Source organism: Gracilinanus agilis, chromosome 1 (genome assembly GCF_016433145.1).
Source record: "Gracilinanus agilis isolate LMUSP501 chromosome 1, AgileGrace, whole genome shotgun sequence".
Lineage (NCBI taxonomy): Eukaryota > Metazoa > Chordata > Mammalia > Didelphimorphia > Didelphidae > Gracilinanus > Gracilinanus agilis.
The window spans coordinates 728986411-729000537 of NC_058130.1; the positions used below are offsets into that span (position 1 = coordinate 728986411).

Below are 14127 nucleotides of genomic sequence, written 5' to 3' on the forward strand. Positions count from 1 at the left end.
TAATGGGGTAGATCCTCCTGAAATAATATAATTAAGTAAAATTACAAGAAAAACACATAAATATTGTTGGCTAATAAGTCTAACTACTCCTCAGAAAATAAAAATGATATCATCTTGGGTTTCTTCAACAATACTCTGATTAAAGAGCACCTTAAATATGATCTCTTATTACCCCTTTCAAGGTAAAACCAGAACTCAAAAGGCACTATGTGAATAAAGCTGGCAATATTCAATTCAATTCCACATTTGGGCAAACCACACTTTGGCTAGGTTCTGAAGATACAAAGACAAAAGGAAACAGTTCCTATTGAAGGAAAGAGTATTCTACCACAAGATACATCACATGTGTATCTAGTTAACTAAATGACTTTGTAAGACTACTAGTCCAGCTTTCTCTCCATTGTAAAGGAATTGAGGGGATTAGGACAGCAAGTGGTTAATTGTGGAAACTGAGTGAACCACAGTGAATCTAGCTTGTGACTCAATTCTGGAGCTAGCTTAGTTTCCTTTCTATTCAATTATAGGCCTAGTCCAAATTCTATCTTGTGAGAAAAGTTTATTCAATTGTGGAAACTGAGAGAAAACCTTATTGTTTTGCTTAAACCTAGCCCTGCGTGGCTATGAAAGTGGACCACATGTACCTACTGTGTAGAGATCTTTAACCAAGGAGTTAGGTCATGCTGACCAGAAACACAGTCAGACCCTAAAACTGATGTAAGGCATTTTCTCATAATTGTACCTCTCAAGCAACCCATATCTTATCTGATTCCCATAAGAATCAATAAGTTGTAATTTTCTATGTTCCTTTTGATATACAGGCTTCTCCTAGACAGCCCAAAACTCCAGATTGTGTGCCAGGTCAGAGTATTCATAAAAAAGACTCATTTTTCCCTTGCATTTCTGCAGTATTAGGGAAGGTGACTTTGAGACCCTCTGGGCTCTCTCTTCATTCTTGATGAGTACAGAGAGGCACCAAGCTGGGAAGCTTGTTCCTGATAAGCATCTATTTTATATCCCAGATATCTGATTATCATCTAAACTGGAAGTTCACCCCCTTTTGACTTTGAGGCATAACCACATGACACATCTCAGGTTCCAGAGACCCAGTAACGTGCCATCATCGTCCTATCTCTAGTCATATAGGCCACTGTCCAAAGGGTATATAAAGCTCAGAACACATCTCCTTTAGGAGGCAGTGCTCTACCTCCACACTGTCTCCCCACCTCCTAACATGACTTTCAAATTAATACATTTCTTTTTATTTAGAAGTTTAAGTTTTGGAGTCTTGCATTCTTGCAAAGTGTAACTTGCCCAGATCCAGGGTTTTCACCTCAAAGCTCTCCCAGGACACTTCAATTGTTTGCATTTGTTTGGAAAACAGAATACTTCTTTCCCTAGAAGTGTACCTGTTCACTCTACTCCCAACTTGGAAAGTCCCAAATCTTTCATCCAATAAAAAAAATCAGATTACCCAATGTTATATTATTTCCTTTTAATTAATTGACCTTATCTGATTAATCATTTTTACTATATAGAAGTCTGTCTTCCCCTGTATTTGGGGTCCAAGAAACTGGTGACTGCTTAATTCATTGCTTAATGAATCAATATGCTCAGAAGATCAAATCACCTTTGTCTCCTCAGTTATTTCATCTTTTGCTCTTTACACCATTAATCCACAGAGCAGACATCTCTATCATCTTCAGGCCTACAATGAACAGTAATGGCAAAGTGGGCTCAGGTTCTCTCAAAGCAACTCAGTCCTATAAGAGTCACTTTTAGTCTTCTGGTTATGAAGACTTCCTCCTTTCCCTGGCAGCCAAAGAGCAAGACTTGGTTTCTAATATATGGATAAAAAGATAGGATCTGGCAAAGGACTAATCTAGCTGATGAACAGCTACCACAAAAGAGGTGGCTCAAGTAAGCCTTCAATGACTGAACAGGGACTTCAGGATTTGCCTCTGCCACAAATCAGCTGTGGGGCCATAGGCACATTACTTAAAAGCTCAGGGACTCAAGCAACTCTATGACTTCAAAATACACAAAATACAGAAGAGGCACTGTCCTAAAAAAATACAAATGTAAGTTCAACAGGGGGAATTGCCCTTATAAGAAATCATAGGTCTTGGGTCCAATCATCCAAAAAACACAATCCAAGTTATAGGCTAATTTGACAGCAATCTTGTCATCACTGTCTGCTATTCCTCTCATAACTTTTTACACTGCAGGAGACAAAACACTTTAAGAAACACTAAATCAATTATTAGAGATCTGGAACATTCTTTCATATAATTAAGAGCTTGTAACTCTTACTTTGGGAACTGTTCCTATCCTTTGGCTTTTGGCTCACAGGTATCTGTTAGTTATCTATTTTGAATACCAAATCTTATCTGAGAAATTCAATACAAAGACTTTACATAAAATTGAAAAGTTTCTGTACAGATAGTAATCAAAAGTGTCTTTTTGATAAAGGCATACAAGGGACATGCACAGTGGAGAGAGCAAAGGATCACAGTTCAAAATTGGCCCTATTGCCATGTCTCAAGCCTCTTCATCAAGCCTCTTCCCATCTATAAAATGGTCCTGATAATAGAACCTTATCTCCCAGTGTGAGGATCAAATGAGACAATATGTCAAGCTCTTGGCAACCTGAACAAGTTATATACATGTAGCTGTTTTTATGTACATTATTATCATTATGTATTATTCCTTTTGTGACATTTTTTTCCCCAGGGCAAAATCTTGATTCCTTTTCCCTTTTCATATTTTTTTGGGTCAAATATCAGCTTTATGCAGATTTTTGTTCTTGGGCTCACTTTAGGGTTTGAAAAGCATTTTAAGAGCTAATAATCATTATTTTGGGGTAGCTATGTAGATAAAGTGTTGGGCCTGGAATCAGGAAGATTCATCTTCCTGGGTTAAAATCTGGCCTCAAAAACTTACTAACTATGTGACTCTGGATAAGTCACTTAATACTATTTGCCTCACTTTCCTTATTTGTAACATGAACTAGAGAAGGAAATGACAAACCGCTCTAGTATCTTTGACAAGAAAACTCCAAAAGGTGTCACAAAGAGTCAAGACACAACTGAAAAAAACAATTATATTTTTATTTATATCTTTTATAATTGCTTCTACCCTTGGTAAAGAATTCATCATCTAACCATAGCTTTGAAAAGGAGACAGTCTGCTTGTCTTCTAAACAATATGGTTCAGGTCACAAATCCATTTTGAATTTATTATATGATGATATAAGATTTTGGTCTATGCCTAATTTCTGCCAGATACCATTCTAGTTTTCCAAAAGGTTTTTATCAAAAAAGGAGTCCTATCCAAAACAATTTAAAATTATTCAAATAAAGTAGCCAAAATGTTCATGCTCTCTGACACCCAGAGATTACATGACTAGGCAAATACCTGAGGGAAGTCACTAATAACACTCCATACACACCAGACTGTATTTTTTTAAATACCAAGGAATAGAAAACAAAAAAGATACCCACATTTTGGTAAATAATACTTTTCTGCTAATCTCCAGAATTAAATTTCTAACTGTCTTTCAGACATCTCAACTAGATGATCTTGAACTCAACATACTCCAAACCAAATTCATTCTTTCCCCCTAAATCCTTCCTTAGTCTAAATTTCCCAATTACTATTAAGAGCAAAACCATCCTCTCAGGGCCTTACTACATAGGAATTATCCTTGACTGCTCACTATCTCTTCACTCCCATATCCAATCTATTGCCTTCAGGATCTGTGATTTCACCTATCTTCAACAAACTCCTTTTCTCTTCTCAGATATTGTCACTTCTCTGGTGAAAGCCTTTATCACTTCATCCTTGCTTTTCCACTAGCTTACTGATTGCTCTGACTGACACAAGTCTCTACCAAGTCTAGTCCATTCTCCATTCAGCTGCTTAAGTGATTTTCCTAAAGCATCAACCATGTCATTCTTATACTAAACAAATTCCAGTGGCTTCCTATCACCTCCGGAAACCAAATGACAAGTTCCTCAGGTTAGAATTCATAACCTAGCCCCTAGTTCTTCTCCCAGTCTTCTTACACATTATACCACCCACTAAAATCCTCCATGTGCTCTTCAATCCAATGATAGCAGAACTCCAAGATACCTCCTCAAAACAAGAGGAGCTCCTGGCCTTGTGTGGCTTCCCTGCTCTTTCCTCATCTCAATCTTCTGGCTTCCCTCCCCCTTCCTTAAAGGTCCAGATAAAATCTACCTTCTAACTTTATAACAAATCCTCTTAATTTTAATGTCTTCTTTCCATAATTAATTTCCTATTTATCCAGAATGTAGCTTGCTTGTACATTTTTGTTTATTTGCTATCTCCCCTATTATATATATAGTAAGCTCCTTGAGGGCAGAGGCTGTCTTTTGCCTTTCTCTCTTAGATGCTTAGCACAAGGCCGAGCATTTAGCAGGTGCTAAATAAATACTTAAAAACTAGAAGGCTATAAGAAACTGAATATGAATACAGAGAAGTGAGAGAAGATCTACATAAAATTAAGTAGAGCCAAGAAAACAATATACACAAAGACCCTCACAAAGCAAAGGGAAAGAACCACTCATACTAAAAATTATATGCAGATAAATTAGGAAGAACAAGTGTGGCCCCAAAGAAGAGATATAAGACATGTCTCTCTCCCTTCCACAAACTTCCAACCCTGGCTTTGCTTCCATTTCTAGAACAACAAAAAAATCTCACACACACACAAAATGTAAGCTAACCCTAAGGGACTCATGATGAAAAATGCTATCCACAGCTAAAGGAGAAACTATTAGTCTGATTGCAGATTAAAACATGCCATTTATTTCCTTCATGTTTTTTATTAATTGTATGTACAATCTGTGTCTTCTTTCATGGCATGAGGAATATGGAAATATATACTGCATGACAGCACTGGTATAGCCTATTTTAGACCAATTATCAGGGAAGGTGGAGAGGAGGAAAAGAAGGAAAACATCTGAATCATAACTGAAAAAAATTTTCTAACATTTTTTAAAAATGTAAAACCTAATTAAATACTAAGATTTCTAAATACTAGATAGGTTAAAATAGACTTTGACAGACAAAATCTGAATTTCCTAAATGTTTAAATTCTCCAAGGCAGAAAGCACAGTGATTTTCTTATATCTTACTCAGGCTTTAGAGGGGGAAAACAAAAACAAAAACAAAAAGTCCTGGGAGAAGGATCTTTAAAGTCTAAATTAATTATTTTAATATGAAGGAGGAAGAAGACTGAGAAGAAAAGGTTTCAGTGTCAGACGACAAACTGACCTGATGAAGAATAAAGTGAATTGCCCAGCAGACTTATCAAGTAGTTTGATGAGTCATAAACAGCAAGCAAATAACAATGAGGTCTTTTCAGAATATAAAAGTAAAGGAAGAATAAAACCTGGAAGTGGAATCAGACTAGCCTACTCCAGGGTCACCCAGGGTGTCACCACAGTCAAGGAATTAAAGATTTAGCTCACTTTGCACTTTGCAGATGAAGCACTCTTGGGTTTGGTTTAGCTAATCCCATATCAATTTCACACATGCTAAGAGACACCTCAGAAGCTGGTGAAACAAATAGCTCAGTTTCTTTACTTCAGACAAGAAACAAAAGTTCCATAAAGACACTCCAGAGACAGTTGCCTCCCATTTTCATTCTCTATGTAAAATGTTCCCTCTGCTTTGAAATTACAGGAAATAACCAGCAACTATTATGACTAGATAACTATTATGAACTTCAGACTTGACAAAGCATCCCCAATCCCAATTCTCAAAATTCACACTTAGAAACCCTTGCTCTTCCCCCTCCCCCATTTTATCACTAGTCATGACATAGTAAAATCCAATTCTGTATTACTTGCACTGTCTCCCCTCCACTTCTGTTCATCCAATGCTGAAGAGGGGATGGGAGGAGGAGCCCTCATTTTAACAAGGCTATACTATTTTACACCTCCCTAATCCAAAAATGTCCCACCACTAAAGACCACCTGATACCACCTCTGTCCCTACTTTTTTTTTTCTTCCTCTCACATTATCATATTCAAATTTCACCTTTCAGGAATTCTTTCCCAAATCCCCCTGCTATAGATGCCTTTCCCTTCATAAACTGCCTTTGTGCCAATCTTCTACAAGTATAGTTTTTTGGCATATTATCTCCACCAAGACAATGTGAACTCCCTGAGGGCAGAAACCCAGTTTTTACTCTTCTTTTTATCCCTAGCAAGTATTATTTAGAGAGTACCCATTAGATAGTAAGCACTATTATTAAATTTTTCGGTTTTTGTGTGTGTGCTCTTTAACTCTCGACTTCTGTCTTAGAATTGATACTAAGTATTAGTTCCAAGGCAGAAGAGAGGTAAGGGCTGGGCAACTGGAGTTAAATAACTAATCCACGGTCATATAACTAAGAAGTGTCAGAGGCCAGATTTGAACCCAGATCCTCTAAACTCCAGTTCTGGCTCTCTATCTACTGAGTCACCTAGCCAACCCTTTAATAAATGTTTGTTGATCAAGGTATTATTGTGTGTTTGTCCCTGAGCTCAATTAAGGTAAGATCATTTCTTCTATAAACTTTGGATCTCTCTCAGCACAAAGCTCTAAAAGCAGCAGGCTCACAATAAATATTTGCCATGTACATCATTCCACATAAAATGCCTTTCTGCAAATTCAAAGAATAATCCATGACTGTTATATATTACTATCTATCATTTATAAGTTATAATATTAAGTGCTATGTTATAAATATATATGAACATATATTCAATAAATTCAGAAAAATTATTGTACTATTATATATAAATATGCTACTAAATGTTATATATTTATATCTAACTAGAGATTATTTAAACCCAGAAGTTGCCTTGACCTCAGCAAGGTTCCACGAATGCCAGAGACAACAGAGAAAAATTTTGGCAACCCCCGCCCCTCCCCAGGCCCATGTTGGTGAACCTATGGAACACATGCTGGAGGCAGCTGCTCCCTTCCCCTCTCCAAGTGTTCCTGAGGACATCTCACCCACTCCTCTGCCCAACAGCCCAATGGGAATACTTCCTCCCTCCCATCTGGGGCAATTTATATGCAGTGTGAGGGTTGCAGTTTGGGCACTTGGTCTCTAAAAAATTCACCATCACTGTCCTAGGTCTTAAACTCACCCAAAACATTCCACACCTCAGGCTTATTTTTGGACCCTTCCAAGCATGTGTTATGGATTACCCCTTTGTTTTGGCTTCTTCTATATTTTACTGAATGTTTACATTTAGTTGTATCTATCTCAATCTATCTTGCACTTTGTGAACTGTCCTCAAAGCTGCATAACTGAGTATGTGTGGTTCTGTGTAGGTGCTCTTGTTTAAATCTCATATAATATAAATCTTCCATAGCTTGGGGACCAGATTTTCCTGACTAATCCTTACCTCTCCTGTATGTGACTCCCTCTATAGGCATTCATTTCCTAACCTGTCACCTATGAGAGGAGACTGGACTAGATGATCTCTCAAAAGTCCCTGTCATCTCTAAATCCTAGCTTTACACAAGAAGAGAGAATGATGCTAAATCAGGAGTCAGGAAAACTGGCTGATAATATTGACTGACCACAGGACCAATGGACACATCCCTTCATAACATCTGTTCCTCTGTTTCTTCACCTGTAACATGTGGATAATAAAATATAGAGATCCTATTCCATAGACTTATTGTGAGACTTGGGAAATAATAAATGTAAGGAGAATTAAAATTGGAGAAGAGTGAAGTAAATAAAAACAAACAATAGCAATAAATACAACAAATAGATAACTGAAGTGAAAGTTTTTAAAGTCAAAATGACCAGTTAATTTTATATATACATATATGTGTTTCAAGTATATTTTTACTTGTTTCTAAGGCACTGAGCATGTTCTGATGTCAAACTAAAAAAGGGGGGGGAGAAGAGGGGTTATATATCAACTGTCAACTTTCTTCCTTTCAGTTTGTTACTTGAAGTTTTCCAAAGCAGATATTTGGTTTAGAAAGAAGTAAAAAAGGAAATGTAAATTCTTTAGCATAGAGGTCCATAACTGGTTATCATTTATATTAATAAAATTAGAATCCTAAGGTTTAATTTAGCTCTCACCATCTGACCTAACTATTGGCAATGCAAATTTTAGCAATTGTGCTAGATTGTACTAAAAACTACTTTTCAAGCAGGATTAGAAAAAAAAAGTTATCAACAGACCCTGGAAGAGGAGAAAGCAGATCTGCCAGAGGAACTACTCTTAAGATCAGCATGACTTCAAATGACCGAAGAAGATGATAGTAATAGCAGAGGACCCCAGAAATCAGACTGCTGAATGAGTTCATGGACAAAATATAGACTGGAGTGTGATGACTGGGCCACCTATCCTATTCATGTCTCTCCCATGTGCCATTATTTTGTTTGTCTTACAGACTCTTATACCGGAAGGAGTGCCCCCTTAATGACTCCTTATCAATATGTCTATCAAACATTTTTGACATCATGTTATAAAACAACCAAGCATCATAGTTAGGTCTTCCATGTAACGTAGTTATCATATTTGGGATGCTTTTTTAGGAAAACTTGAGCTCTAGTTTCTCCAAGAAGCAGAGGGGACATTGTAAGAATTTATTTTTCATTTTCATATTTCATCCTACACATTAGGGAGAATTACTATGTATCTCTGTGTCTCAGATCTGTGTCAGATTTAGCATCAAAACTGCTGCTTTTTACATTTTCTTTGTCCTTGGGAATCCCAAAGAATGTCTTCCTTTTTAACAGAATGTGATAAATAAATGAAGGAGAAATGGGTTCTTTTCTTGTCAACATGACTATCCATTTGTTTGAGGAAGGACTGAGAGGCAGACAGACCATCACTAAATTAGCTATCACGGGAGTAAAGATATCTTGAGTTTGGGATGTTAAAGGGAGAGGGTGAATAATGAGCTCCTAAAAATCCACTTATCAAGCTGCCTGACAGAACTCAGATTGTCCCTGGTCATAAAAGACAACCATGGGGACCTTATCACTATATCAGTTATGATGTTGGATTAATCAAAAAGCCTGATTTAACCAATAAACTAATATTCTTACCCAAAAATCAGTCTCTTAAGATAATTTTAATCATAACTGTGGTGAACTCATGAGTATCACATAAATGCCACTTATTATAAATTTATGCTCCTCTTCCCAGAGTTGTTGTGAGAAAAGTCTGGAACCCATAAAGCTCTTTATTTTTTAAACCCTCACTTATTGTCTTAGAATCAATACAAATTACTGATTGCAAGATAGAAAACCAGTAAGGTCTAGAGGACAAATAAGGTTGTGTCACAGGGACTCATAGCTAAGAAGTAGAGGATTTCAATTTGAACCCAGTGTCCTCCAAAATCTAGGCTTGGCTCCCTATAAACTGAACCACCTAGCCATAAATTACTTTAGACATGTGAAATGTTAGTGTTCTCACATTTTAAGGTATTCTTGCACCTGGTGGTAATTGCAATAGCAGCAGCAGGACAAAAGCAGCTGCTTATCAAATGCAAGTGGGATTTACTTCTAAGACTGAGTTAAGCAAGGAGGATGGAATCCTTGCCTATTCCCAGTGTAATGCTTTTAAGCAAGAGCCCCTAATTACTTGAGGTAAACAGAATACTCAGAGCCATATCAAACCCCACCTTTGGACACCACCCATTTGGAGATGCTGATCATTGCTGTTGGGTGAGTAATTCCAACATATAATAACTTACTCTGGGCCAATTCCAATTATGTCCTTAATCTGACAGCCTTTGCCAATCTTTCTTTTACCCAAAGAATGTTGTAGACCCACATCCAATTTTAAAAGGTATCAAAAGATCCCCTGGAATCAATCACAGATAACTAATTACAAAGTCCCCAACCCATCCTCAATATGTAGTGAAAAATATAGAACATGCATCTTACCTTTTGGTATCATAGTCAATTAAAACATAATTTTCCATGGCAAGTTTGAGATCTGGTATTTCTTCACAGACCCATCTGAAGCATAAAAGAAGCCAGAATAAGCACAGCACACATTATACATTCTTTGTGCCTTGGGAAGGGAGGGTAAAGGACAGCAAAGTGACTGACAACTTATAGCAGTGATAGCAAATCTTTTAGAGATGGAGTGCAGGGTCCCACCCCCTTCACTCCTCACTCCCCCTATACCCCAGACAGGGGAGGTAGGGAAGCTCTCCCATTAGGCCGATGGGCAGAGGGACAGGGGATGAGAGTGGCCCCAGGGCTCTGCTCCCCTCCAGCTCTGTAACATGCTGTGAGCTCTGGTCTCCTTACACCTAGCTCCTTTCCAACCCTACCACCAGAATAACCTTCACCACAGATTCCACAGGCTGCCTGTCTGCGCCACCCTCTCACATAGCATGTGAGCTCCCCCTTCCCACACCTTACCTCAGACAGGGGAGGAAGGAAGCACTCCCATTGGCTGCTGGGCAGAGGGGAGGGGGAAGTAAGTAATGACCTCAGGCCCATCAAGAGGGGGAGGGGAACACCTTGACACAAGTGTCATGAGTTTGCCAACAAGGACCTATAAGATCTAGCATGTGAATGAGATTGGTTGGGCTTTGTTTGCCATTTCTATCTCTTTTTTAAAAACAAATAAGTGGATAAAGCACCAGGTCTGGAGATTGGAGGAACTGGATTCAAATTTGACATTAGACACTTCCTAGCTATGCAAGTCACTTAACCCTATTGTATAGCCCTTGCCCTTTTGTCTTGAGAGTTGTTACTAAAACAGAAAGCAAGAGTTTAAAAAATAATATTTAAAAAACAAACTATTATTATGGAGGGCTATCTGAAAGTTGAAAGTTGAAGAGGAAGACAAAGGAAAATCTAGATAACACAAAATTTAGTAATAAAAATCTATTATTGTGGCAGCTAGGTAGCTCAGTGGATAGAGAAACAGGCCTGAAGCCAGGAGATATTGGGTTCAAATCTAGCCTCAGACACATCCTCACTGTGTGACCTTGGGCTAGTCACTCGCCACAACTGCTTGCCCTTAGCACTCCTCTGACTTTGAAACAATACTCAGTATTGATTCTAAGACAGATGATAACAGGTTTTTTAAATAACATCTATTATTAAGAAAATGTAAGCTCAATGGGTGGGGGAAGAGTGGGAGGGAATTTGGAATTCAAAACTTTTTTAAAATAATAAAGTTTAAAAGGAAAAAAAAACAAAAAGAAAGCATAAGGATGAAAACTACTTAAAAGAAATACCTGTAGAATTACTGGCATGGGCATACTGTGTTCATCTCACAGTACATCATAACACTATTTCTTGCTTAGCAAATTTGATACATATATTGCTATAGCACATTTCTGGGTGGCAAGCTAGGTGGCTCGGTGAATTGAGAGCCAGATTTGGAGAGGGGAGTTCCTGAGTCCAAATCTGGCCTCAGACACTTCCCAGATGTGTGACCCTGGGCAAGTCACTTAACTTAACCATTGTATAGTCCTTATCACTCTTCTGCTTTAGAACCAATAGACAGTATCAATTCTAAGTTGGAAGGTGAGGGTTTGAATGAATGAATGAATGAATGAATGAATGAATGAATGAATGAATGAATGAATGAATGAATGAATAAAAAAATAACATTTCTGGTGATGAGATTCAATATTTAGCTAGGCTGCTTATCAGAAACCAATAGAACTCAAAAGTCAGCCAATGGAAAGACAAGGACAAGCATTCCACACAATAAATACTATAGTATATGTTCAAGGCACTGGTGGTGGACAGAACAATGGAGGGGAAGAAACTTTTCCAAATGAGCTCAAAATTGATTAATAAGACTTGAAAATTATAACACAAGAAACATGCCAATCTCTTATTCTAATACTGCAGAATAAAAGTAACTGCAGAATAAAAATGGCAGGACCCTAATAAAGCTATAATTATGGAAATAAAGACAGCTATAAAGAGCTACACGTGGAGATGGAAGGGTGAGAAAAGGAAAGAAATTCAGTTTAAGTGATTTGTTCCATTTTTTAAAATCCTTATCTTCTGTTTTCCAATCAATTCTAAGTATCAGTTCCAAGGCAGAAAAGCAATAAGGGCTATGTAATTGGGGTTAAGTGACTTGCCCAGGGTCACACAGGTAGGAAGTGTCTGAGGCCAAATTTGAACCCAGGACCTCTAGTTATCCATTGAGCTACCTTATCTTCCTGGTTCCATTTTTTTTTTTTTAATCTGCAAAAAACAAAGATATTATTTCTGTAGACCAAGAACTTAAGTGAGCTAGACATATGACTAAGGAAGCATTTGCAATCCTTTAATGTCCAAGTCAGAAAAAAAAACATACAGAGCTAATATATTTGTGTTATCTTTAGGCACCATATGTACTGACATTAAGTATCAGTGCAAATGAGTTATATATAACATGATAAGTTGAACATACTCAAAGAATCCATTAGAAGGTGTCTGAAAGTTATAATCAATATTGGCTAATAGGAAATGATAGCCTGAGATTAAAGTATGGGGTCTATATCATGAGGTTACTGAAAACAGAATCGATATGCATAAAATTCCTAAAAACCAGAAAAGACTTATGTGAACTGATACAGAGTGAAGAGAGCAGAACCAAGAAGCTGTTATAACATTGTGTGAATGACTTGTCTATATTCTTAGCAATACAATGATTCAAGACAGTCACAAAAGGGAAAGTGCTATTCCTCTCCACAGAAAGACATGATGGAGTCTGAATGCAGAACAAAGCATATTATTTTTCATTTTTTGCCTGTTCAAAATTTTCTTCCACAAAAGCACTAATATAGAAAAGTGTTTTATAGAATTACACAAGTAAAATCTATTTTATGTTGCTTACTGTCTCATACAGGAAAGGGCGAAAATTTGTAACTCAAAAATAAAAAAACAGCAAAAGTTTAAAATTATTTTTACATGTAATGGGGGGGTGGGGGGTGTTAAGAAGGGGACACTTTTTTCTTAATGAATGTTCCTAGCAGAATTATTTATGAAAAAAGGCAAGAAACAATGTGTCCAATGATGACTAAATGGCTGAACAAATCATGGCATATGAATAAAATAATGGGATATTAGGAATGCTAAGAAAGGGGGAAACTTATGATGACTGAGTAGTGACTACATTAATATAAATTCTAAGATGACTGAAGCAGCCACAAATTCTGGCTACTTACAAGAATTCTAGATTTACTATCATCTCAATGTTAGACATAGTCCTCTAGACTGTCAATAGACATAACTGTTAAGAGAAGAGATTTTGCAAAAGAGTGTGGGTATCAGCTGGAGAGGAGCACTTATTTGAGATAATCAGTGGTAAATAAACTTGCCTAAAGAAACAATTCACTAGTCAATAAAAGGGATTTTACCCTTTTAAATATCAAATCAAGATTCTGACTTTTGAAAAACATGCATTTCAGTGATAGGAAATACATCAATTTTTAAACTATGAGAAGTCTGATTTGCTAGGACACAAAACTAATTCTTTCTACCATGTAAGAAAGTATTAACTTACTGTAATTATCTCAAAACAACTACTAGTCCTAATAATTTTTAGGCCAGCACCCAGATATTGGCAGAATGATGGAGAAATTTAAAAAAAAAAATCAATCAGCAATTTCTAAAATGTTTTTAAGAATACCTATAAAGAATTCTAAATCTTAAATATTACTATAAAACTTATTTTTAATTTTATTATGAGCTTGACAAACATGAACATTTCCCTACACAGGGTAAAGAAAATAAGTATTGTTTAACTATATAGTAAATTTAACACAGTAGTTCCAGGACTGTTCTGCTTGTAGTTATTAACTTCTGACCTTCCAAGTATCACTGACACTTTCCTTTCTTTGGAGGGTATTACCACTTTGCCCTTTTGCCCATATTTCATCCCCCCAAAAAAGTTTTACCTTGTAAAAAATATAGTCAAGAAAAACACTGACCAAATTTGAAAATACATATTCATTTGTATTTCTAATCAGTACCTCTTATCCACCACCTTCTTGTCAAGAGATGATTCTCTTTATCTGATGTTGTAATTGGTAATTCCACTGATTAAAGTACTGATGCTTTTCAGTTGTTTTCTTTTACAACCTTTTAGTCACTGTATGTAGTTG

At 36.8% G+C, this 14127-nt stretch overlaps 1 protein-coding gene across 1 annotated transcript in view; it reads right to left on the minus strand.

Moving 5' to 3' along the window:
- The window catches only part of DOT1L (DOT1 like histone lysine methyltransferase), a 135075-nt gene that overhangs the window by 77929 nt on the left and 43019 nt on the right, over positions 1-14127 (minus strand). The window contains exon 3 of the mRNA XM_044672031.1: positions 9941-10015. Within this exon, the coding sequence (XP_044527966.1) occupies positions 9941-10015 (75 nt within the window). The remainder of the gene's footprint in view (positions 1-9940; positions 10016-14127) is intronic.